The sequence below is a fragment of the Pipistrellus hanaki genome, assembly GCF_964339955.1.
Source record: "Pipistrellus hanaki genome assembly, chromosome: 11".
Taxonomy (NCBI): Eukaryota; Metazoa; Chordata; class Mammalia; order Chiroptera; family Vespertilionidae; genus Pipistrellus; species Pipistrellus hanaki.
Window position 1 is genome coordinate 5,724,553 of NC_140513.1, and position 26,064 is coordinate 5,750,616.

The following is a 26,064-nucleotide window of genomic DNA, read 5'->3' on the forward strand; positions in this document are numbered from 1 at the left end:
GGAAAGTAGCGGTGCTGCTCGCGGCCAGTGCTCGCGGCCAGTGCTCCCCCTGTGCTCCGGCCTGCGCTCCGGCCTGCACTCCAGCCTGTGCTCCCCCTGTGCTCCGGCCTGTGCTTCGGCCAGTGCTCCGGCCTGTGCTCCGGCCAGTGCTCCGGCCTGTGCTCCGGCCTGTGCTCCGGCCAGCGCTCCCCCTGTGCTCGCGGCCAGTGCTCCGGCCTGCGCTCCAGCCTGCAGTCACACCGTTCCTTTGCCGGCCCCTCCGAGCTGTGGGCAGCCAGGCATGCCGCCCTCACCCTCACATCACCTCACACCTCCTCAGACCCGGGCCCGGCCCCACACCGAACTCCACCCAAGCATCCTGTTCACCGGCCTGTGGCTCAGCGGGCACAGCACACTCTGTATGGCGCCGGCGGCCGTCACGCCTGGACATCTCCCGTGCGAATCCCGCAGCCCCAGAGAGCAACCTCCCCCTGACCTGGCGCCCCACCCTCCCCCAGCAGACAGACAGACAGACAGACGTCCTCTTAGTTCCGGGTCTGCGGCCTGCTGGTCTGTTCCCCTACAGCCCACGGCGGAGGCGCCCACCAAGCCTGCTCCTGCCCAGGGACACCAAGAGCAATCGGTGCTGCTGGAGGAAGGATATTAAAAAAATAAAAAATAAAAAAAAGCTTGATTCCCCCCCAGGGCTCCGGGACTGAAGCCTTAAACAAACCCCAATCCGGCTCCCGTCCGTCCAACGAGGGCGAAGGACGATGGGCGGGGGGGACGGGGCTGCGGGCAGGAGGAGCTCCTGGGGGCAGACCGCCAGCCACAGGAAGAGGGAATCTCCGCACACCGATCTCCTCCAGTGAAAACAGAACTGTATCCCCGGGCCTACGAAACCCCGACAATACACGGCGGTCTTTCTGGAAAACAGGCCAAACTGCAGGTTATATAACGAACAGGTTTTTCTTTACAGCTATTCGTGATATTTAAAATACTACATCCTCTTGGCTGGCTGGTGTGGGTCAGTGGTTGAGGTGAGCGTTGACCTAGGACTCGGAAAGACACGGGCAGATGCCTGGGTTGTGGGCTCGATCCCTCATGTGTGAGGTGTGCAGGAGGCAGCCGATCAATGATTCTCTCCCATCACTGATGTTTCTCTCTCTCTCCCTTCCTCTCTGAAATCAACAAAAATATATAAACACACACACATACACACACACACACACCAAAAACCACAAAGCCCGTGCATTTAAAACACTACACACCCAGCCAGGAGTTTCGATGCAACAACGGCAACAAAACCATGCCTCCCCCCGGCATCCCGGGAACAGCCCGCGGTCCCAAACTGGGGTGACTGCCGAGTCCTCACTTCCCTCGGGCGGAGCCACAGAGAGTGCACCGGAGCTGGACAGGAGGCCGGGCAGAGCCACGGCCGCACCCACCGCCCGGCTGGGCCGCACCCGCACCCGCACCTGCGCCCGCGCTCTGCAGGAGCCGCCACCTCGGCAGTTAGAGGTGAGCGGTCCCGGAAGCTTTTTTTTTTTTTTTTGATACTTTACACCAAAGTGTAACCACCTTTTATAAACGGTATTCAATTATGAAGGGCTTCTGGGATTATGGAAATCAAGACGACTCAACCGGTGACGCCTCTCTTAATAGAATGAGATTAGCCAGCCTTTTTTTTCCCTTCAAAGAAGAAGAAAGTGGCACAATTTCCACACTCCGGCCCTTAAAGGAAGACCCGCCTTCAGCGTGTACAATCGGCAGCAACAAGCCCGTTTCCATTTGCTTCTCCCTGATAGTCTCTCCCCGAAAGCAGCTACTTCGTGGTACAATTTCGCATTTTTTAACGGCATGAATTAGGCATTCTTCATAAATAACAGCCACGTTCTATACACAGGAGCTCCTTTTTATTAGGAACACAGTAATGAACAATGAGCAATGTGTTCTATTATTCTTTGTCAAATCACAGAATGCGGCATTAGAATAACCGTGCTGGTCAATGTAATATAGTAGATTAAATTCAACTTCTGTGGAAAAACCACTGTAAAACAGCATGATAAGAAGGCTATAAAAAATTTAATTTTACTCCAAACTCCATCACAAAAAAAATGGTGTGAAAAGTAATTTTGCATAATCAGTACACGCCATCTGGAACAATTAACCGATTTCTATAGAACTATGAGGATCAGTCATATCTGCTTATTAAAGATCAGAAATTATACAAGTAATAAATCCTTGAAAAAACTAAGCGTACTCCCGCCTGTCAACGCTATTTTAACTTCAAATACTGAAGAACGCCTGATAAGGCTGAAAAGAAGAGATTAATATATGCAAATTACATCCAGCATTTAAAATCCCCACAACTGTCTCCGGTTTTCTGTCCCTTATTGCCGCCTTTATGTTTTATTCATACACCAACTCACCTGTCACTTCATAAGCTATAATATTATGGGGGTATTATTAAACAGCATAAAGCCGTGCTTTAATTGGAAAGCTTCATTGCATTTTCCAATTATTTGGAGTAAATTAAAAGCAGATGCACATAGTTTAATAAGGAGTCTAATATCAGTTCCGGGAAATCAAAATTCACTGTCATTACTATGCCGTGATAGTTTTGCAAACTGTACTCAATTTCAGAGGTTTTCAAAAGAAAATCTGTCTATGCAATCTGTTAATTGTCATTCGGTTAATAACTGTTTAAATATCCAAACTGCACAGCAGCTTCCTATTAAAAAAATTAAACCGTGGGGTTTGTGCAAGCAAACAAATCCGGCGTGCCTCTCCGGGCCGGCCGGCGGCGGGCCAGCCTCCCAGCCTCCCAGCCTCCCAGCCTCGCCCGCTCCCCTGACAATGCAGGCGGGACACCTCCCCACGGGCGGCCGCGGAGGGAGGACAAAGAACAGCAGCCCCGACTTGCACGCGCGCCGAGGCTGCAGCTCGATCAGACCGCTCTCGGTGGGAAAGGGCAGAAGCCGTGTTATAAATTGTGTTTCCAGAGGTCTGCACTGCTCAGCAAAAAATTAGCTTCCAAAGTTTTAATTGGTCCACCTAAAATAAATCCTTTTAATGAGCAAACAAACTGATTCAGGACGCAAACATGGAAAAATCGAAGGAGGCAAACCTCGTGAGCAATTTGTTTAAAAAAAATTGACCCCTGAAGGGCCATTCCTTTGCTGGTTCGTGACCCGGGGGTGGATCAGGCCGCCGGACAGAGGGCTGCGGGCTGAGCCTCTGTGGACTTAGAGAAGGAAACCTCGACAGCTCCTCTTCGGAGGGGACCTGTTCCCAGGCGGGGTTTACAGCTACAAGTCGCACACACACAAACACGTGTCGCCGAGGCGTTTACAAATGGAGAGTCCTGGGTACACCCCGACGAGTGCACGTAACCTTTTCAGCTTTACACCAAGGGACAGACTTTTGCAGGTCCTGGGCGCATAAATTATAATAGGACAAGCAATGCGAGGCCTACAATTCACCTGTTTTTAGCACAAGGACTGCGGCTGTGAGGTTCATAGCTGGTAGGCTCTCCCCCAGTCCAATTAAACCGGAGTCCTTCTGAACGGCACCGGCGCAGCGAACTGAGTCTCCCCTCCCAGAGGGCGTGGTGGCCAACACCCGTCACCAAGGACAAGCTGCCCCCCACCCTCTAATCCCCAGCTAGAGAGGACACCTAATTCTGGAACATAAGAAAGCATCTGACAACCAGAAACCATGCTCAGAGGTGAAGATAAAAACAACTCTTGTGCAGTGATCTAAAAAACAGCCTCTCTCTTTGCCCCCCAAAATTACCTATTTTAATAAGTAGACACACTGTGCCAACCGAACCATTTAATTATCTGCAAAAATGATGAATCAAAACAATAGTTTGCAAAAATAAGTGACCAACCTCCGATTAAAATGTCTGTCCTCCTTACGTCCAAACAAAAGGTACAATGTCTTTTTAAACACCTAGCCCGAAGCGAGGAGCAGCCCCTGCGCAGGGGCAGCCGGCCAGCAGCCGCCATAGACGGGGACGTAGAAGGAAGCTTGTTTACTCTCTCACCCCTGAGAAAGGCCGCCGTGAGGGCCCGGCGCTCCTGCGCTGCCGGCCAGGCTTGGCGCAGGGGCCTGGGCCTGGAGCAGGGACCTGCTGATGTGACTCTCGCGTACCTTCAGCCAAGCCCTGGCTCACAGCTCGGGAAGGATGCTGGACAAGGAAAGGGCTTTTTTTTGTTTTGTTTTGCTAAAGGGCCCTGCGATGGGAGGGACAGGAAAAAGCCGAGAACCAAAAGGCAAAGGAGAAAGAGGTCAGAGCCCTCAGCGGGCTGAGCACACACGCCGGTTCTTCCCCAGGGCGGAGCCGGCGAGGAGGGGACACGGGGCGGCCTCAGTGCTGGCAGTTCTCTCTAAGAGTGTGTTACCGCAGCACGCGGATACCTCCAGCAATCGCCGATTTCTGAACTCCTAGCGAGGGTTCACGTTATGTCATGCTACCGGGTCCCCTGAGCTGGGCGGGGCCTGTCAGGGGGGTCCCTCCTGGCCCCGCCTCAGGGGACCAGCTGGTGGCCCCTCACCGGACTGCACCTTCAGATGAGGTGGGAGGGGCCCGACTGCAGAGTGAATAAGACCCGGCCTCCTGGCTCACAGGAAGCAGTTCACCAGAACACCCGTGTTCGTGACGGCCATACCGGTGACCAGCTCTGCGGGCCCCTCAGCTCCAGGGGCTTCACGCCCATTATCTCTGACCCTCAGAACTACGGAAGACAAGATGGACCGAAACGTTACATGAACGATCCAAAGTCGGGCGGCAGGAAGAGGCAGATACCGAAGGGTGGATCTCAACAATCAACGGAACCACCAACACCCCTGAGCCGGGGGCCAGGCCCACAGCGGAGAACGAGGCTCCACCGCCCCCCGCCCAGAAGGGACCCTGACCTCCAGCGGGGAACCGGGCGCCAAACAGGATGTTACCACCGGAGACAAACCGGCTTTGCAGAATTAGAAAGCCAATCAGAGGGCCAGCGTTTCACAAGACGCACAAACAGCCGAGAGGCTCACGGCCGGAGAGGCTGCCCATCTCGGGCCTGAAAAGGGACAGCACCTTTGGCAGAGGACGGGGACGCGTGTGTAACTCACGAGGCAAAGGCGCTCCTGACGGGCAGCCTGGCATTCCGCTGGCACGGGCGTGTCTACGGACAAGACAAGCGGCACCGGGACACACTCGTTCACAATCGTGGGTGTGGCCGTGCCGAGGGACCGCGGGACCGCGGCGCCATAAAACAGCCGGGCGTGAGGACCGCTCCCGCCAGGACCCCACCTGGAGGGGCTGCGCGGCACCCGAGACGGCCCGAGACAGATCCGACCGCCCGGGGCCGCGCCCTGCGACGGTGACAGACACAGCCCGTCCCAATGCGAGGCTGGGGCGCGGAAGCTTTTTTTTAAAGAACATACATGGGACACCATCCTGTTTGTTTTTTTAAAAAACCTATCCCTGGCCGTTCATAAAGAGGGGGAGAGCACTGGCATTCAGGACACACACACACACACACACACACACACACACGTGACAGGGGACGGGTTCAGGCGTGTCGCCCGCAGGAAGGAGGGCTTCCTTGTTCTAAAACAGATCAGAGTCCCCTCTGTCCCGATATTGGCAGGAAACGCGTTCGCCTGGCACAAAGCGGGGGTGGAGCTGGGGCACGCGCAGGGCCGGGCGTGGCTCAGCGGCCGGGGCTGGCTTCGGCCTGGCCTGGACGGGAGGCCGATCCAGAAAATGGAGCTTCACCTCGAGGAGGGGAGGCACTGAGGTGGCTGCCATTCAACAAGAGCCGTGCTGAGGCTGGGGTCCAGGAGGCCGGGGTCCGGGGGGAGCGGGGGATACGCCTGGAGTTCAGTCCTAATAAAGGAAACTGGGCACGGGACGAAGAGAGGCCATGGCCGGGGACAGCCGGTGCCTGGAGCTCCCAGACGAAGGGCCGACGGCCAGACAGGGAGAGCCCCGATAATGGAGGGAGAGGCGGCTCCTGAGGGCCCGGGGAGAGATCCGGGAAGGGGTGGGGGGAGGGGCTGTGGGATGTCACAGCCACAGACCCACCTCGACAGCACCTGCTACGACCGGGCACAATGCTACCCTCAGCATAAACCCTGTCACCATTTCATAGACGAGGAGACGGAGGCACAGGAAGGTGACGCTCCCTGCCTAGGATCACTCAGCATTGCGTGCGGGCTCTGGGCTCACCCTCGGCGTTCTGCCCGGCAACAGCGGGTGGGAGCCACAGCCGCCGTCAGACACCCTACAGACTGGGGCTTGTCATCGTCAGCACCAACGGCCTCACTGATGAGGTCCCGGCAGGGATGGGCCAGGATCTCTGGGGACTTAAAGAGCTGAGACCTCACACGCCCACTCCATCCCGGTGTGATCCGCTCCGGGTGCGTGTGCCGTCTCTGGCTTCTGGGTGCCAAGGGCCGCGTCCTCGGCTCAGGGAGCCCGAGCTCCGGCCGGGGTCAGGCTGGATTCGAACCTCAGCCCTCCCACTTACTAGCAGCGTAACTCTGGGCAAACCACAATCTCTCAAAACCTCCGTTTTCTCCCACCTGTAAAATATTTATAACAATAACATGTATTTATTAGAGATGTTTATTTTTACAGGGCTGGAGCACAGGGGTGCAGCAACGCTGGCAGCTGTGCTGTGTCCATAAAACACAGACGATCAGAGCAATAGCATGAACCTATAAGGTTTTCTGTGAGGTTTTCTTGGTAAGGAGTTATTGGGATTAAATGGCAAAAATGCATGGAAACTGCTTACGATCCAGTCTCTACATGGGAAGTGCTATAGGAAGGCTCGGTATTATTAAAATAAATTAACACGATCCGTTTTAATAAAGGCAAAAACAACTCCAGCTCCCTAAATGTATTTAAATTAAAGAAGTTGCCTTAATTATATCATTTTTCTCTCAGTTGAGAGTCTATTGTTTTGAGAGAGACAGAGACAGAGGAAGAAAGGAAGGCTGATTTGATAGAAGCTGCCCGGGCAGGGGAGTGTGGTGGAGACGGCACTGAGCCTGGAGCGACCTCTGGAGCAGCGCTGAGAGCAGAGGCGCGGGGACCGAGCCTGCCCTTTGTGTCAGGTCTCCGGCGCGGCCTCAGAAAGGATCCCGTGCTGCCCACGGTCACACACGGCGCCTGCCAGGAGGGGGTCGGGGTGGGGGAACGGGGACACGTCTCTGGTCTTAAAACCGGACCAAGACGACGAGCCCACGGGAGGCGGCGTCGGGAGCCGGTTCTCTCCGTGTCCGTGTTCTCCGCAGTCAGGCAGTCTGGGTGGAAGGCCCGTGAGGTCTGGAGGCCACAGTGCACTTTCGCCGGTAACACCTCGGGGCCCGATCGGCAAACACAGGGCTCCTTCCCGCGTGTCCGCGGCCCGGAAGGCGGTGCCGCCGCCCTGCTGCCTCAGGTGCTGGCCAGGCCTGATGCCGGGAGCTTCCCGCAGATGCCAGCTGAGCTGTGCTCACCGCTGAGCCGCCACTGCCGTCACTGAGGGGGCGGGGGCGGGCATGGGCGCCCAGAGGGCTCGGCTGGCACGGGGCCTGTGAGAACCTGCCTCCCCCTCCCGCCATGGTCCCCCCTCCCCCGTTCTCGGGTTTAAGAGCGGGATGTGGCCCATTAAACCGTGTCGCCTGCGCTCCGACATCTGAAAAACCAGAGGGAGGAGGGAAGCACAGCGGGAGGGCGCCCGCCCTCTTCAGAGCACTGAGTGTCTGTCACCTAATAACGTTTTCATCTTTCACGGTGACGAAACTGGAAAAAGGCTTAACTTTTTCCTACCCACGCGGCTGGGGGAGAGCAGACGGGAAGCCCGGAGCGGAAAGCAGCCCGACCTCTTTCCTCCAAAAAGCAAAGGAAGGCACCTGGGGAGGTTCTGTGGGCGCGGCAGCTCCTTCTGTCCCTCCAGAGAGAGGGCTCGGGGTGCTGGCCAGGGTAAGGGACCAGCGGGACAGATGTCCTGGTTTCCGGGGGCCGGGGGGCCGGCGGGAGCGCCTGCCGGAGTCCCTCCGGTGGGAGGGAGACATTCCCCAGCACCCGCCCTCTGCTCCCGGGGGAACCGTGTACATAGAGCCATCGGGGGCCCAGTGCGAGGAGGCGGAGGCCGTGCTGGGCACGAGCGGGGGTCCCGAGCGATGATCCTCAGCAAATCTTCGGGCTCCTGCTCTGACCGCAGCCCTGCAGGGCAGGGAGGGGAGGAGGGGCCCAATTCCTGCACTGCTTCCCGGTTACAACGAGTTCTTCTGTCTCGGGCCTCGCAGCCCTGGAGCGGGCGGGCGGCACTGAGCTGTTCTCGGGCGGGAAGGGACACCACGCAGGCCCTGGCGCAGTCCTCCCGTGCGGTCCCTGTGCCGTGCCGGGGCCGCGGCAGCCGCTCTGCGCCAGCCTCGTGCTCTGACCCTGAGCCCATCATCCCGTGCCCGCCGTCTCCCACGGGCGCCTGCTGCCCTCTGTCTGCTGACCACCAGAGGGGTCACGGCCTTTGCCGTGGCCTTGCCTTTGTCTAACCACCCCCCCACCCCCCATTCTGAGGCTCGAAGGAGCCTCCAGCCTCTCTAATCCAGCCTCACCGCCTCCAGCTCACAGCTGCCATCTCCCCGCACAGAGCGGGCACAGGCCTCCCGAGAGGGGTCCAAGAGAAGAGGCGGTGGGCAGCCCGTGCCAGCGAGTGGCAGGGCAAACGCACAGACACAGGGTGAGGCACGGACGGCCCTGGCGGGTGGGCGCGCACAGCGGAGGAGACCACAGGTGGAACGGCCCCACACGGCAGTGAGTCTGAGTGACCGCAGCCGGCCGCGGGCGGGGCAGGGCGTGGGGTCTGATCTGAGGAGCTGTGCTTGGGGAGATGAGTCTGCCACTCGGGCACCTGGACTGAGGACGGAAAAACCGGGCCTAGGAAGACAGCCAGGTGGACGGCACCATTCTGAGTCCCTGCAGGCCCTAGCCTAGCCAGCCCGGGGGCCCCGCCCTGTGAGCGGGAACAGAAGGCAGGAGGGCGAGCAGGGGGACCCCAGGACAGGAGGCGCGCTGGAGGGCTGGGACGTGGCTATGTCCTTAGCAATGCCACCCAGAGCCTGGCGCAGGGTCCCGGGGTCTCCCTCGTCCTCAGGAGGGATCGCAGAGTGGACACTCCGGGAGGCTGTTCATTAGCGTCGGCCACACAGCCGCGCGGCGGACACAGGAGAGCACAGCCAATTAGCCAGGCCCATGTGAGCGTTTGCACTCCTAAATCCTGTGCGTTCCGAAAGGGTTAAAGCTTATTATTAGCATATAATTTACAGGCCTTTCTCCCAGGGAAGGAATAATGCACAGTAAATGCCACATTCATTTTAATAATACATGTTACAGTCTGTGCCCAACATCTGCACAAAGGTAAAGGAGACAGGTTTTTTTGACACGTCCCACTCTGCCATCTAAACACTGGCTTTTTGTTTCTTAAGTGACGGAAGGTTTAATCAAGAAAGCAGGCAATTCATCAATCGGAACAAGGCCGTGTGCGTGCGCCTGACAGCACACACATGGCTGTGCGCAGAGCGAGCCCGGCCACCTGTCAGGCGCACCTCTCACGTCGGGATGTACAAATACGCCGCGCGATCCATCCCCCCTCCGCTCCGACCCATTTCTTCTTTTCCTTATTCTGTTTTTCTTTGTGCTCGATTTTGTTGTCAGTCAGGGCGAGAATAGATGGATAGACAAGGGACGCGGTGGCTGCTGGAGGTGATGATCAAAATTTATACGCTTTTAAGATGACTTATTCCCTCCTTGATTTGAGCGCCGTTATTATAAATATGTTCTGCACTTCATTCAGGAATTCTCATCTCAGCCCATTAGCTGTGGCTGTGGCAAGCGGGCATCTCTCTCCTGGGTCCTTGCCGTCCCTCTGCCCCCCACTCCCCGCCGCCTCTCCCACCAGCCCTGAGTGACCCCGAAAATCCTCAGCGAAGGATGCAGGGAAGAGGGGCCCGAGACCCGAGGCCACGGAAGCCAGTGGATGTGCCCGTTACAGACACAGGCCGGATGGACGCTGCGAACGCAGAGGGTGCCAGATGGCTCGGGCTTTCCCTCTGGTGGCCGTCGACCTTACAGGCGCTGACCCCTCACATGAGCTGACCCCCGGTACACGGGGAGGGAGAGCCACAGGCATGACCCGTGCACGTCACACACGGAGCGGATGGGTTAGAACCTCGGTCAGCAAATTGCGGCTGGCCAGCCACACGCGGCTCTTTGGCCACCTGAGCGGGGCTCTCCCACAAATGCCACGGCCTGGCCCAGTCTATGTTGAAGAAGTGGCTTAGAAGACGTTTAAGTTTAAAATATCTGGCTCTCCAAAGAAATTTCAATCGCTGTGCTGTTGAAATCTGGCTCTGCTGACGAATGAGTCTGCCGACCACGGGGCTAGGGCACCGCCTGTGGAAGAGAACGGCGCTCCTCAGGCTGTTCCGTCTGCCGGCCTTCGCTTTCCACCGGCGACGCTTCACGGACATGAAACTCTGAAGCTTCTTTTCCGTTTTCCAGGTGAGGTTTTCCCCCGATTAAAAGGTAGAAATAATGTAGTCGCCACATGTGAAAGGGAGAGACGCTTACAGCCGTCCGGGATGCTGCGGGCACGTTTTCCAAGGATCTTAAAATATACAGATTCCGCTCATCATAAGATGAAGAGCTGGTGGCAGAAATTTTATCCCCCTGGCTGAAATATATAAATCATGATTTTCATAATACTGATAATTAAATGTCCGTCTTCCCATTTAAATGCGGACTAGATTAAAACTGCGCGGAGAAGGCTGATATTCAGAAAACATTAATTATTTTTAATTGCTTTGTGCTCCCCTGGTCTGATGTCGGTTCCATGGCTCATACACGGCTCTGTTTCCGATAAAGCCCTCCTCCGCTCCGCTCGCGAGGCCCGGGCCAAGCGGAGGGGCCGATGGGCTCAGACTTGCCCACGCTCGCAAGCTTCCTGGCGTCGGCATCTTGAATGGGGACTGGGTTTTAAGAGGGAACAGCTGCAGAAGGCAATAAGCTGGCTTTTCCAGCAATCAAAAAGAAAACCGAAAAAAAAAAAATGCACATGCATGCATACACACACACACACACACACACACACACACGCCCCAGGCCGGTTCCAGGTCATGGCTGTTGTCTGGGGCACTGTGCCCTGTCACTCTCCAACATGATGATGTGGTGGATAAAGCATGTGGTCAGCCTAACGCCGATGGGTAAGTGAACATGTCACACGGGATCTGCCCCCGACTCAAAGGGAAGGACACGGAGGCCCGCAGCTCCCCGCTGAGGCTGTGAGGCCTCGGGGGTTTGCATGGCGGCTCCTCCTGAATCCGAGGGTATGTGAGATGTCCAGGGTGATTACCTGCCTGTCTTAATATGCATCTGCTTAATTTTACTACTTTAAGCTACTGTGTCCGTTTTTCAAAAGGGAGAAAAATAGGTTCTCTTTTGCAAACATTCTTCAATTGGGAATAGAAACCAGTTGATAGCCACCCCCCACAGTCACCGGCTCAGGAGGTGAAAGCTCACAGACGGACAGACATTCCTGGGTGGAAGGCAGAAGCCTGTGCTGCAGGCCGGGTGCCCGCACAGGGTGTCCCTCAGGCTGGACAGGCGGGGAGCGCCTCCTCCCTGCGGGCCCCGAGGTCTGTGACGCTCAGCACCAGGCGACATCTTACTCAACTCTCAGACATCTCTGGTTCACCCGAGTGGGTCCCCCTACGTGATCCTTCAGGTGGATCATTTAAAAAAACATTATATATTTTTACTGATTTCAGAGAAGAATGGCGAAGGAGAGATAGAAACATCAATGATGAGAGAGGATCATTGACTGGCTGCCTCCTGCATGCCCCCCACTGGGGATCGAGCCAGAAACCTGGGCATGTGCCCTGACTGGGAACTGAACCACAACCTTCCGGTTCATAAATCAACGTTCAACCATTGGGCCACACAGGCCAGGCTCGGGTGGACCTTTTAAACTCACTGAAAAACGGTGGTTTTGCTATTCGCTGCCCCCTGGGGGCCTCCTGACGGGGAAGGTTCAGTAAAAGGGACAGCCAGCTTGATTCTTGCTGTCTGTACGGAAGCTGCCCTGGCCCAGCACCGAATCCAGACTCCCCCTCACCCGCGGCTGCGCCCTAAGTTCCTGGCCCAGGTTTTTGTTCACACTTACTTTTTCACTCCCATTTTTATTTCGTTACACGTATTTCGAGCTACCTTCAATCTTTCCGGAACAAAGGAAATAGATACGAATACAGGTTCAGACATCTAATCATCTAAAAATCCTAAGAAAGAAAAGGCAGAATGCCATCATTTGGGACTAAACTATTATAGAAGACGTTTCAGGAGAGATAAGATATTCTTAAAAAGAAAACTAACAGCCACGAAGAGTCCAGCCCACACCCATCCGAAGAATAACCTTTGCACGCTGACACCCCAGGGGGAGTCCCCAGAGGAGGCGGTGTGGGGACCGCCATTCCGATCGGGGCACACGGCGGCCGAGCGAGGCCAGCGCCTCAGGGTTTCAGCAGGAGCCGCGCTCCTCCCCGCCTCTGAGTGCAGAAAACCTCCGGCGGGCCGCGCAGAGCAGCCGACAGGTTCGGGCAGCCCACGCGCAGGGCCCCGGAAGGCGGACGGATACGCACACAGAGCGGCAGAGCCTGTCCGACAAGGAGGACCTCGCAGACACGGAATGAGCTCATGGGAGGCAGTGGCCCGAGGCTGCAGGCGCTGGAGGGGCGATTCCGGTGATCCTCTGCCCCAGGGCACAGAGGGCACAGAGGGCATCCCTGGGCGAGGCAGACCCTGGCTGAAGGCTGGCCGCCCGCCCCCTCCCTCCCCTAAGGAGCCGCTCTGAGCAGCGTCTTCCTTCTGCAGGTGGCATGGGTAGATGTCTTAGGGAAATTCCGGCATGCCCTTGGGAAAACATTTCAAAGCAAATATCACTTCACTAACCACACGTACAAATTAGATGTGGGCTGCTTTTGCAGATTCTAGTTACACTGTTTGGAAATCTACTTATGTTAGGAAGGACTGCAAACTAATCAAGTATTTTCAGGCACGAACCAGCCCCCAGGACTCTGCCCCAAAGGCGCAGGCCGTGAGCATGTGCAGAGCTCCAGCTACCGTGGCATCAGGCACCGGGCACCGGGCAAGGGCTAAGGCCCAGGGCACACGCTGCCTTGGCTGTTTTTGGAATAAACCGCTGAAACCTTAACTTCGCGGCACCACACGGAGAAGTGGCACTCGGAGCCAGATCCCGCTCGTGGGGGGGAGGGCGGTCTCTGCCCCTTCCAGCCAGAACGCCGCGGGCAGCTGCCGGGGTCGGTGGGCAGGCTTCCCAGCGGCACCGCGGCTGCCCGGTGCTGAGCTTGCAGCCTCCGGAGCCAGCGGGTCCTGCGGGCGTTCCTGGCAGCATCACCACAAAGCATTCCCGGGCCCCGCAGAGCGCTTTGGTGCCTGCAGCCGCCGAGGCCCAAGCTGCCTGCTGCTCTGGGCTACAGCCTCCCAGCTCCCTCTGCTTGGGAGATAAAACCCAACTGCCTGCCGTTTACGTAACTGTAACTGAAGCTGCTGAATGGCTTCTCCCGTGTCTCGAGGCCGTTGCTGAGCGAACAGCTGAAATGAACCCAGACAACACCTCATCAAAGCCGGGCCAGGAGGCGGCCCGAGCACACAGGCGCTCCTGCCCGCCGGGGAGCCTCGCTCCGCGGGCCCTTTTCCGCAGGAACGCCAGCAGCTGGGAAAGCCATCAGAGAGCCCGCGGGGGGCAGTGGGCGCGCTGCCCGGAGGTTTGCAGGCTGGAGGGAGCCGTCCTCGGCTCCGGCTGAGCCTCCACACGTGCCTGCGGAGCGAGGTCCTGCCGGAGCCTGGAGCTGCTCTGCCAGGAGGCGCCTGGGGACACGGCGGCTCTTCCACAAAACAGGCCGTCTTTCCGGCCGGTCATGCTCCTGTGGCCTCTGCAGACAGAGCCGCTGCACAAGCGCAGCTCCCCCTGGAGATGCTGTTCTCAGACACGTCCCCTCCACCCCCTCCACCCCCTCCGGGCGCCTGGCTCCGGGCGTGCAGCCAGGCCTGGGCCCGGGACACCCCTGTCCTCGCCTCTCCCAGCAGGTGCGCCACCCAGAAATGGAACAACTAACTGGCTTTTGCTCTTACTTCCAAACCCATTAGGCAGTGATCATAACGAGAAAAACGAATACTGACACGAATTACACCATTGTTCTCCTGCGTCTATTTAGTAACCCGAGGTTGGATTTTTAGAGGAAAGATTACCTTTTAAATAAGCGGTTCATTACGGAACATGAGGGAATGCCATGTTCCGTGTTCGGAGTGCCACTCACCATTAAGGGCGTGCGCTGGGAAGCGGCACTGATTGGCCACTTCCCGCTCAGACAGACACCCCGACGGGGGCCCGGGGTAAGCGAGGGGAGCAAGCCGCCCGCCCGCCAGGCACCTAATGAATCTTGGTCCCGTAACAAGGCTGGGAGTGCCCGCCCCGGTGATGGGGAAAGGAGAACCAGGACTGATGAAGTTCCTGCCAAGGAAACACTATCAATTTCAAGGCCGAGTTCAGAAATCACAGACTCCTGTGTGGGGTGATGGGGAGGCCGCCCGCGTACCCTCTGAGAGAGATGAGAGGCGGACAGCCTGGAGGCGGGCGGGAGACCGGGCCCAGCTCTGCGCCAGCTCTCCCGCCCCCCACCCCCACCCCCCAGCCCCGTGGGAAACCCGCCGGACCTGGCAGGTGAACAATGTGCTGCCTATTCTCTGGAAACCTCCCCTCAAGCCTGGGAAACCCGCACGTTGTTTTTCATCATTAGTTTCAAAACACGCTGCGTATCCGGCCCTCCGCCGAGCGCGCGGAGACAGAGGAGGGGGCTGCTGGCTGCCGGGAGCGGCCCCGGCAGGGAAGAGGCGGCAAGACGGATGCCCTGGAGGCGCGGAGGGAGGCGGCGCGGACGGCAGCTGCCGCTGGCGGCCCACGTACCTGAGATGGCGTACAGGTTGGAGTGCTGGTACTCGTAGTCCGCCCGCGTGCTGTTCCTGCCCCGGAAGGTGGCCGGCAGAGTCAGGGAGGTGTGCCTGGGGAGACGGACACGGGTTAGGGTGCGGGAAGCATTCCCGGGCGCAGAGCGCACCGGCACCATCGCCATCAGCAGCCCCCGGCAGCACGGTGCGGAGTAGGCGCTCCTGGCGGGCAGGGTCCTCCACCAGCCCCCGTTCCCCGAGGAATCCAGAAGGTTCCACACCGGGAAGGGCTTCGGAGAGGAAGAAAGGGGTTCCCGGCGACGGCACGCCCAGGGAGCTCCAAGGAGGTGGGCAGCTCGGGCCAGAACTCTGCCCACCAGGTAAGGTACACCCACGGGCCCGGAGCCCTCAGCTTTGGACGTGAGCCCGGCTGTTCTGTGTCCTGGTCCCAGGCTCCATCCCTCGGCTTCCACACGGGACCCCCCGGGCAGCGAGGACAGCGGCTCAGGAAGCGCTCTGTGAATACGGTGCTGGGCATGGCCACCACTTCTTCAAAACAGACTCGCCCAGGCCGTGGTATTTTGTGGAAGAGCCACACTCAAGGGGCCAAAGAGCCGCATGTGGCTCGAGAGCCGCAGTTTGCCGACCCCGGTCCTGGAACGACTGGTGCACAAGGACTCCTGGGAGGTAGGGTGCTCTGGGGAGGCCTGTGCCCACAGACCAGGAGCGATCGGGAGCCTCCCAGGAGGACCTGGGTGCCGAGGCTGTAAAGCTCGCATGTCAAACTCAAAGGCTAACAAGGGCCAAATGAATGAGGCATGCGGCCCTTGGGCTGCGAGTTTGATATGCTTGCTGTAGAGGCATTTGTGGAGTGAGCACTGATGGCAGTGCCACCGACTCAGAGGGGCTTCCCTGAGCACCGAGGTGCGCTGGGGCCGCAGGGGGAGCAGCAGCGTGGCCACTGGGTGCTCCCTGTGGGCAGTGAACGTGCGTGAGGCTGAGGGTGCAGGTGAGCCCTGAGGAGCACTCAGGCCGCAGGGGCCAGAGGTGCAGGAACAAATACCTTCCACATGACACGCGCGGAGAACACCAACCTGGCGCTGAGTGAGTCCCAAAGGAAGGAAAGACACCCCTTTAAAGGGGCAGAGCCTCTTGTGACGCCTTCTGAGGCCAGACAGGGAGGAGGAGGGGGCTCTCTGCCCGGAGGCGAAGGTTCCTGACTCCGTGCTGCCCCTCGCGGCACGGACGAAGGCCCTGCAGCCACCTGGGAACTTGCTAACGACACCGACCCACAGCCCAGACCTGGGCGCCGGTTCAGGGCCCGGTGAGGCCACAGGCGTCTGTGCTAACAGGCTCCGCAGTACTAGGCCCGGCCGGTTTGGAAGCTGGGTGAGGGGCAGCTGCAGAGGCTTCGGCATTGATCAATGCCTCTGACCACAGCCCTCAGTCACTGGAGCTGAGCAAACGCCAGGATGAATTATTGGCTGCGGTTGTGGTTGAGCAGAGCGCAAACGATGACAGGTGACCCCGCAGAGAGGCTGCCCGCCGGCCCGGGGGTGTGCGGGTCTCCCCGGTCCTCTGCGGCTCCTCACCCCACCGCCCCCGAGGCAGACCCGGCCTGCCCTGCGGCTCACGTGCTGGGCTCGGGGCGGGATGGGAACGGGGGGGAGGGGGGGCTCTGGTTCAAACGTCATTAAGAATTCCAGCGCGGTGACAGCAGGGCACTCAGCGGGCGTGGGCCCTCTGAGCACGGGCGCCGTGGGACGCCCCGCTGCACACGGAGGCTGGCCTGCAGGTGCTCCCCTCACGGTTCCAACGAGGGGAGTGCCAGCGCTGCCACACCCGGAGGTTTCTGAGCCTCGAAAGCCCCCGAAGACACAGCTGGTCTAACCAAGGACAGAACGAACACCTGTGCAGAGTGGCCGCTACTCCGGGGCTGCAGGCACTCAGGGCCCTGCTGGAGCTCTGACGGGATCCAGAAGGATTGTTAAGCCGAGATGTGACGAGACCCAATTTGCAATTTTAAAAGACTGCCCGCCTGTGGGAAAAGGAGGACAAAACCTGTGATGCCCTGAGTGGTGGAAATGGAGCAGCAAATTACGACGAGGATTACCATGTAACTGCAAGCAATTATTCGGCACCTACAGTTTACACACCCCCAATAGTTCCTGCCAAAATGGCCTGCTGCCTTCCTCTCCGCAAGTACCGTAGTTTTGGGACCATTCTATGGCACAGGGGCCTTGCTCCTTAGCTGCCCTGGACCCAATGTGGTCCGACCTTCCACTGCCTCCCCCGGCCCCACCTGGCTGCACTCCCTCCTCCCCCCGCCTGGTTCTCTTTCTTCCTTGCAGATGGTCCTTTCTGGCTCTGACCTTTTCAAGGCTGCTGTTCTCAAAGTTCTATTTTGGCTACCTTTTCACTCCACACCCCTGCCCTGGGTACCAAACCCATCCTCACCCCCGGCTTTAGCCGTTTTCACACAGCTGCCCAGCCTGCCAGCCTGTCTCCCTCTGACAGGAAGAAGGGAGGTCTTGTGACTCTATGACGATGCCATGGTTTGTGTTTTTCCCCCCTATGCCTTAGCTTGATTCTTTATTCATGCTGCTCCTTCTTCCCAGAATCTCCATTCCTTATGTACTCTCCGAACTCCTATTCATCCTTCAAGACCCCGTCTAAGCACCCACTCTTCGGTAGGGCCGACCCTGGGCTTATTCCAGGCTGGACTAGGTGCCTGAATGAACCCTCTCACCCTAGGTACCCTGATATTCTTTAACCATTTGATATAAGCCTATCTTCCTCGTATGACTATGACCTCTCAAGGGCAGGGCCAAATCTCATCGCTTTTGTACCCCATTTTCTAGGTCGATTTCTGCCCTAGATTACTGAATATCTGTCAAACAAATCCAGGGTTGAACCTACTCCATGGGAATCCCTGGGCCCTCTTGGACATGAAGTGCTGTTAGCCTCTGTTATTCCATTCCTGCCCGTGTGTGCTCCCCAGTTACTAGGAGATTCAAGGAGCCTCTGGGAGATCCATTAGAGCGTGCACCGCACTGCTCTTTGCTAGGGAGGAAAATAGGTATGACGTAACGAGAATTTGGTGGTGGCAGCGGCCAGGAATTTACAAGGGGGGGAGGGGGAAGTTTCTGATCTCATATGACAATGCCTGGTGTTGCGGTAAATAAAAAATTAAAAGACAATTCAAGCCCTGGCAGTGTAGGTACTAACTAGAAAGTGGTTAGAGCATCAGCCCAATGCACAAAGGGTCATGGGTTTGATTTCCAATCAAGGGCACATACCTGGGTTGCAGTTCGATCCCTGGCCCCAGTGGGGGGTGTGGGAGGCAATCAATCGAATCAATCGACGTGCCTCTCCCATCTCTCCCTCCCTCCCTCCCCACCTCTCTCTCTCTTCCTCCCTCCCTCCCTTTCTCTCCCTCTACTCCCCGCCCCCATAGAGTGATTGTTCCAAAGGCAGTGGTTGGATTAAAATCAAGCTGCCGGGACCTCCAGCTGTGGAGTGGATGTGGCAGTGGATGGAGGGGCAGCTTTCAGGGAGCAGAGTGCTCAGGCCTCGGCCCCCAGCCCTGGGGAGGAGTCCCAGCTGCGTGTTTGCTTCCGCTGCTCCTGCCCAGACAGGAGGGAGGTGGGGAAGGGGCAGCCCCAGGCCCCTGTGAATGAGGAGCAGACTGGGCTGAGGGAGCGATCACAGGTTACTGGATGGAAGTCACCTGCGGAGGAGAAGTGGCCCGCGCTCGGCGTGTCAGTGAGCCTCCAGGGCCAGGGCCAGGGCCAGGGCCAGCTCTGCAGCCCTGAGTCTCAGCGGAATGCCACCCCCGTCCTGTGTCCCCGTGTCTGGTGGGGAACCACCTGCCAGGCACTGGGCAAGGTTCCTTCATGCCCATCACCCTGCCTAACCCTCCCAGCAACGCCTTAAGGTGGGAACAATCCTTTTACCGAAGACAGGAAGCCAGCTCTACGGTGTGGCGCCCAGAGAGTGGGGTGCCCGTGGCCCGGGGCCGCTGGAGGAAGGGGCAGGCCGTCAGAGGCCAACGACTGCTGCCATTTGACTCAGATGAGGAGTTAGTATTCTAAAACCCATCCGGTAACTGAGGCTTCCAACCAGAGCACCCCGAATGCCCGGGCACTTTACCGAGCTCCCTCCTCTGTCCCCCAGGAGCCGCCCCGCTGAGCTGCCGCGTCTCTGCAGGGGGGACGGGCCGTCCCGCAGCGAACAGGGCGGCATCCCGCACGCCGCTGCCCGGGCGCCGGCTGAGCAGATGCCGAGGGAGACCTCCTTCCCCGCCTCCCCCGCCAGCACCTTATTCAATTAACGGCCACGAGGCCGCCGACAGCTCCATACGAGAGCCCTTCAGCTCCAGAATCCATTTCATTATGTGACAATGGTTGCCAGCACGATTTATTTCCTTTGATGGGATTCTGCCTTTTCAGTGTTAATTTAAATCTGTATTTTCTAGTGCTGATTCCAGGTCTGTGTGAATTTTTAAAATGTGACCATTAATCTTCCGGGCCCCGTGGCCACATACAAGGAGGACACCTCTGCCCTCTCACACCGTCAGAGGGCAGCGAGGAGGCCACTGCAGTCAGAGACGGGTGTCACTGTCATCTCCTACCCTCCCCCACCCCCCCCCCACACATATACACACACACATACACACACACACACACACACACACACACACCAGCCACACAACCTGAGGCGTGAAATCACGGTCCCGTGCCGTTCTGGGGGAGCTTCCCCTGGTGCCCACGGACCCGAGGGCTCCCCGGACTGGGCCCCGAAGGCCGCAGCTCCTCCCACGAGAATACTAAGACATCACGTGCCTTTCACTCTCACCCTCTCACAGCAGACAGGATGTTCCAGAAGCTACGTGACATGATGGTGTCCTTGTTCTGAGGTAAGTTTCAGTTTTAACTTCTGATAAGGTAAATGTGGATAAAAATAACTACCACCAACACAAATTCCTTGGAATCCTCCGTTTGAAAAACTGTAAAATTCCTACAGCAAGAGTTTGAAAGCCACTGATGCAGGACCGTGTGTTGAATGTAACTCTGCAAAGGCCGGGTGGTGAAGCCCAAGACACGTGAGGGTTTTGCTTTTCCCGACTGTTCATTTGCCTAAACCTGTGCCAGGGAGAAAGGCAGAGCAGGAATAACAATGTAAACGAGACACTCCTGAGCCTATTCTAGAGCAGAGGAGAGCTAACGGGTGAAATCAATATACCCAAGAGCCCAGGATTTGGTACTTCGGTTTAAACACATCTTGATTGGAGGATGCCAATCAGCCAGAGAGGAGGAGTTGGATGTGGTGCTCACCCTGGATCCTGCTGTTCCTTGTACACAGTCACCCCCAAGTCCCCAAACAGCCAGGGATCCCTTTTCTTAGTGGCAGTGACAGACCATCAGAGAGCACAACTTGTGTTTATGAGACACAATAAGCAAGACAAGACAGTTAAACAGCACATCTCCCCAAGTGACAAAGAATCACATTTGTTCATTTACTTTCAATGGTATGAAGAAGGATCAATAGCTGAAAATATTTAACAGAATAAAAAAAAAGTTCAAATTAGGAGGATAAAATGCTATATGCCTTAAAAAGAAACCAGGTCTCTGTGATTTGTAGGGCCAGTTACCCAGGTTCTTAAAAAACTAATGAGAGCCCTGGCCAGTGCACTCAATGGTTAGAGCATTGGCCCCAAGCAGTAGAGCACCCCCAAATGCTCGGGCTCTTCACTGAGCTTTTGGGAGGGTCATGGGTTCGATTCCCCAGCCAAGGACATGTACCTGGGTTGCAGGTTCAATCCCGGGCCCCGTGAGAGACAACTAACCTGTGTGTCTCTCTCCCTCTCTCCCCCTTCCTCCCTTCCACTCTCTCTAATCAATGAAAAAGAAAAAAAAAAAAATCCTCAGGTGAGAATTAACCAAAAGCCAAACCATAACAAAAAACAAGAACATTAATGAGAACAGAGAAAGATAACAAAGATTCAGAAGATCATCTACCAATAATGAGCCCCCAAGTGGGATGAGGGAGCAGAGGAAGAATTGCACAGCCCCTTTTGGCAGCACTCAGTCTGGAAAAACATCATCGTGAAGGCATCTAAGAAGCGTCACATGAGCCGAGCCAGTTTGGCTCAGTGGATAGAGTGTCAACCTGTATACTGAAGGGTCCCAGGTTCGATTCTGGTAAAGGGCACATGCCTGGGTTGCAGGCTCGGTCCCCAGTTGGGGATTTGCAGGAGACAGCTGGTCAATGATTCTCTCTCATCATTAATGTTTCTCTTTCTTCCTCTCCTTTCCTCTCTGAAAGCACTAAAAATATATCTAAAAATATATTTTGGAAAAAGTGTCACATGTCAAGATGAAAAGAACATTTCCTCTGGGAAGACAACTTACTGTTGTGTGTAGAAAAAATGATCTGCATTAGAAATAATGCAGAAATAAAATTTCAAAAATCTGAATTAGTAACACAGTAGATAAGCCCGCCACGGTTTTTCAGAATGCAGAGAAAGAATCCAGAAATGACAATAAGAAAACCATGATAGGTATGGAGAAAAAAAAACCCAGCTTAAATATTCTAGGTGTTAGAAAGAAATCAGAACCATTAAGAGAAGTAACAATTTAAACAGTTTAAAACTTGCTGAGTTAAAAATAAAACAACTAAATATAGAACCTGAGAGGGCTTCCAACATTCCAGACAAAATCAGTGAAGTGACTCATGACTAAATCAATCCTGATTTCAAGACTGAGTGTAAAGTTACAGTAATCAAGACAGGGTGGCGTTGGCATCAAGATAAACACACAGATTAATGGAACAGAATGGAGCGTCCAAACAGAGCCACACATACGTATCCAAACAGAGCCACACATACGTGTCCAAACAGAGCCACACATATGTGACCAATTGAATTTCAACGAAGGTGCCAAGACGACTCAATGGGGAAAGGGTAACCTTTTCGATAAATGATGCTGGAACAACTGCATAACCACATGTTAAAAACAACAACAAAGGACCGTGATGCTTACCTCACACCGTGATGCTTACCACACACACATATAAAAAATGACCCAAGAGATTCCCGGGGCATTCTAGTACAGAGGAAAGGGGAGGAACACACGATTACACCCAGGCCGCCTAGGGCTTGATCCTCTAGTTACATGCATCTTGGTTTAACAAGAATAGCACGAACTCTCCTAGAATAAACACGAGAGATAACCTTTGTGACCTCAGGTTTGGCAAAGACTTCTTAAATAGGACACACAAAAAAGCTCAAACTAGACAAGCTCATCAAGTTACACTTTTCCCCCCCCTTTCCTCCTCCAGCATATCACTGGCCACGCAGTCTGGCCCCTGGCCTTTCCTCGGTAGAGATGACATCTCGGCCTCGGTTGTATTTCAGCTCCAGGCCCAGCAAACCCAGCCAAGGCTGACCTCAGGACCAGCCGCACTGCATAACGACCCCCACCCCCACCCTGGTGCTGACCATCCATCAGTGGACACCTAGACCTGAAGGACACACCTGGGAAGTTGCTGAATGTTCTTCTAAGATCTTCCCTGGAACCGCCCCTAAACCTCCACCCTTAAAACCCCGAGGACTCAGTGCTCTGAGCCTTTCCCTTCTCCCCATCCTCCCCTCCCCCACCAGGTGCTTACCATTTCCTTCCTCACCCCCAGGCTCCAGGGCCCTTCCTTTGCCTCTAAAACTTGCTTCCTCAGCCCATTTCTTCTACGAATTACCTCTAAGATTTTGTAAACAAGTGTTTTCTTATCGTTTGAACCTTGGTTCTGAATTCTATCCTAGCCAGAACTCCGGTACCGAGGCTGCTGAGCCCGGTCTGCTCTGACCCCACTGGCCTAACACCTGGGCCTGTTCTCGCCTCCCACACAAGACCAGGCCAGGTGATTTTTAGAGGACAGCACTGAAGCTGGAGACGGGGAAACAAGGAAGGGCCTAGGACCGTGGTCAGCAAACTGCGGCTCTCGAGCCACAATCGGCTCTGTGGCCCCTTGAGTGTGGCTCTTCCACAAAATACCATGGCCTGGGCGAGTCTACTTTGAAGAAGTGGCGTTAGAAGAAGTTTAAAAAATTTGGCTCTCCAAAGAAATTTCAATCTTTGTACTGTTGATATTTGGCTCTGTGGACTGAGTTTGCCGACCACTGGCACAGAGTATGTAAATACCACACACACAGCGTGTTTTTGTGGTTACGCACACACACACATAAAGCCATGGCACAAAGGATGGAAGGCTTTGCCCCTCGGCTGGGACGGCCGGGCTGGAGGCAGAGCTGTGATCGGGAACGGTGCGCGCCATGTGGCCAGCAGAAGTCTCTGAGAAAGGGAGTGTGAATTCCACATCCTCTTAAGCGCTCTTTTTTAATCTTTTCCCAACGAGAACTTATTTTTTCTATTTACTGGGGGAAAAGGAGATGGCAAAAGTAGGAGAGTTCTTCTCAAAGTTGTTGGGGACATTGGACGGGCGTGGAGGGCGGCACCCGCTCCTGCTGCCTCGGCCACGTCTGGTTTCCTAGCTGCGCGCCTGCGGGTGGCGGGGACCACGGTAACGCGCACAGGAAGCACAGACTGGGTGGGGGAGGGACGTGCAGAAGCCGCGCTAATTGAGTTAAGGTGGTCGGGGGAGGAGGAACGGAGCACATGGCTAAATGAAATTCCACTTCATTCCCGCAAACGCCGCTGGGAAGCAGTCATCTGCGCCGCGCAGCCTCCGCGCCAGGTGTGAGGCCGTGCCTAATGAACGCCGCTTAATGAAGAAAGAGGCTCTTATACAGCACCTGGCACAGGCGGGTGCGGAGCGGCGGGCAGGGCCTGGGCCACACCTGCTGGCTCTTTAATAAGCACCTTCCCGGCCTCGGCTCTCCCAGGCCGGTCACGGTGTCAGCCGGGTCCCGCCCGCGGCCACACTCGCTGACAGTTCAGGGAGCTTGTTTCTCAAGTACCATATGCTCAGGCACCGGCTCACCCTGGAAGGTAATTAAAACGAATCATTTTCCGCCAAAAGGGCCTGACCAGCACCCCCTCACGGACCTCACGGCCGGGACCCCTGCCCCGGGCCCCCTGGCTTCCACACGGAGATTCTGGGTTAGGACTCAGGTCTCTGGAGACCCAGAGAGGCGAGAAAATCTTGCAAATTTTTTTCTTATAAGTCGGCCCCACCAAAACAGAAATGCTATGCTTTTTGAAAATATTTATGTTTTTATTGATTTAAGAGAGGTAGGAAGAGGGAGATAGAAACATCGATGATGAGAGAGAGAGTGACCAATCAGCTGCCTTGCACACGCCCCACAGTACGGATCAGGATGGAGCCCGCAACCCGGGCCTGTGCCCTGGGGAATCCAACCGTGACCTCCTGGTTCACAGGTCAATGCTCAACCTCTGAGCCCTCCCGGCCGGGCCAGAGATGCTGTGATTTCAATGATTCTAAGCCCTAAAATGCTTTGAGGTGTGGCTTTCCCTCCTCCCAGCCCCACTCATCGATTCGGAGCCAACCTCAGAAAGAAATCTCCATGTGCAAAGTTTACTGTCATTTCTCACGGTCTGATGAGACACAGTTTTTGTTTTGTAATGATACCAGGGAAATCAAGGGAGGTTTTGCAAAACTTAAAACAGACCTACTTCCTCTACAATTACATTCATAAAGCTCTAAGCCCAGACCTGAAACTTACTTGCAAACGCACCCCCTGAAACCAGGCCCCTCCGGGAGCGAGTGAACCCGGTGTCCACCGGCAGAGGCGGCTCTGATTAATGCCGGCTCCTGCTGCATGCCACGCACGGTGTTTGGCATGGAGATATTTTAAAAACCAAACGGTAAGTGTGTGTTACTAAGAGAAAGAAGCCAGCGGAAAAGGCTGCACACCGTATGATCCCAACTCTATGACATTCTGGAAAAGGCAGAACCACGGAGACAGTAAAAGATCAGTGGTCGCCAAAGGGGGTGAGGGAGATGATGTGTGGGCAGCGCACAGAGGGTTTTTAGGGCCGAGAACGTGCTCTGTATGATGCCCCAACGGTAGTCATGTCGTTACACATTTGTCCAAACCCACAGACTGTGCAGCAGCAAGACGGAGCCCCGAGGTAAACTCAGGGCTCGGGGTGATTATGACATGTCAATGTAGGTTCATCCTTGAGTGGGGAAAAAAAAAAAAAAAAGAACCATCTGGTGAGTGACGCTGATAATGGGGTTGGAGGCATATGCAAAATCTCTGTACCTTCCTCTCCATTTTATGTAAACCTAAAACTTCTCTAAAAGAATAAAACAGGAAAACAAAAATAAAACAACAAAACTAAAACAAAACAAAACACCAAATGAGACCCATAGCTTCCCCTTTAGGAAATTAAATGGAAACATATATAAACCCCTAAATTAAGAAGTGAAAAGCTCTGTCAGAAGATATGCAAATAAAGGACTACAGGTTTTATGCTTTAATTCTAAAAGGAAGGAGACCACACCTCTATGAGCACCGACCACGCACACACGGCAGGAGGCCCCGTGAAGCGTCCGGGGGCCCGGGAGCCGGCCCGCCCGCTGGGAGGCGAGGACACAGCAGGGAGAAACCTGAGGCTGAAACAGTCTCGCCAGGGTCACGGCAGACCCACGCGACACCACAGAGTAAGACAGGGCACGGAGGCTGCAGAGTGAGCACTGCGAGAGGCTCTGACTCGGAAGGTGGGGAGTGGCTTTCTGCAGGACGAGAGGGGAGGGTAAAGGCTCTGCCCCTGTAGCCGCCCGGGACCACGACAGGGACCGCTCCCTGGGCACTTGCACTGTTCCTCATGCTGCACACTCAGCTCCCATCTTCCCAACCAGCAAGGTGAGCGTTATTCTACAGACGGGGGAAGGAGGTTCAGAAACGTGCCCCGGTCACACAGCTAAGGAGACGGGCCGCTCAGGACCTGGGCTCACGCGTTTTCCACTCGGCCATGCTCCTCAGCGAGGCGCCGCCAGCACGAAGGAAGTACAAGCGCAGACCTGCTCACCTTCCATTCGAGCAACCCGTTTGCCAGGGTCCATATGACTTCGAACTGCCAGCCTGCCTGTGTGATGCG

The 26,064-nt window shown here is 56.0% G+C and overlaps 1 protein-coding gene across 3 annotated transcripts in view; it reads right to left on the minus strand.

Moving 5' to 3' along the window:
• MVB12B (multivesicular body subunit 12B) overlaps nt 1-26,064 on the minus strand; it is a 119,550-nt gene that overhangs the window by 33,495 nt on the left and 59,991 nt on the right. For all 3 annotated transcript variants that reach the window (XM_084898569.1, XM_084898567.1, XM_084898568.1), the window contains one exon: nt 15,003-15,097. In XM_084898569.1, the coding sequence (XP_084754695.1) occupies nt 15,003-15,097 (95 nt within the window). The remainder of the gene's footprint in view (nt 1-15,002; nt 15,098-26,064) is intronic.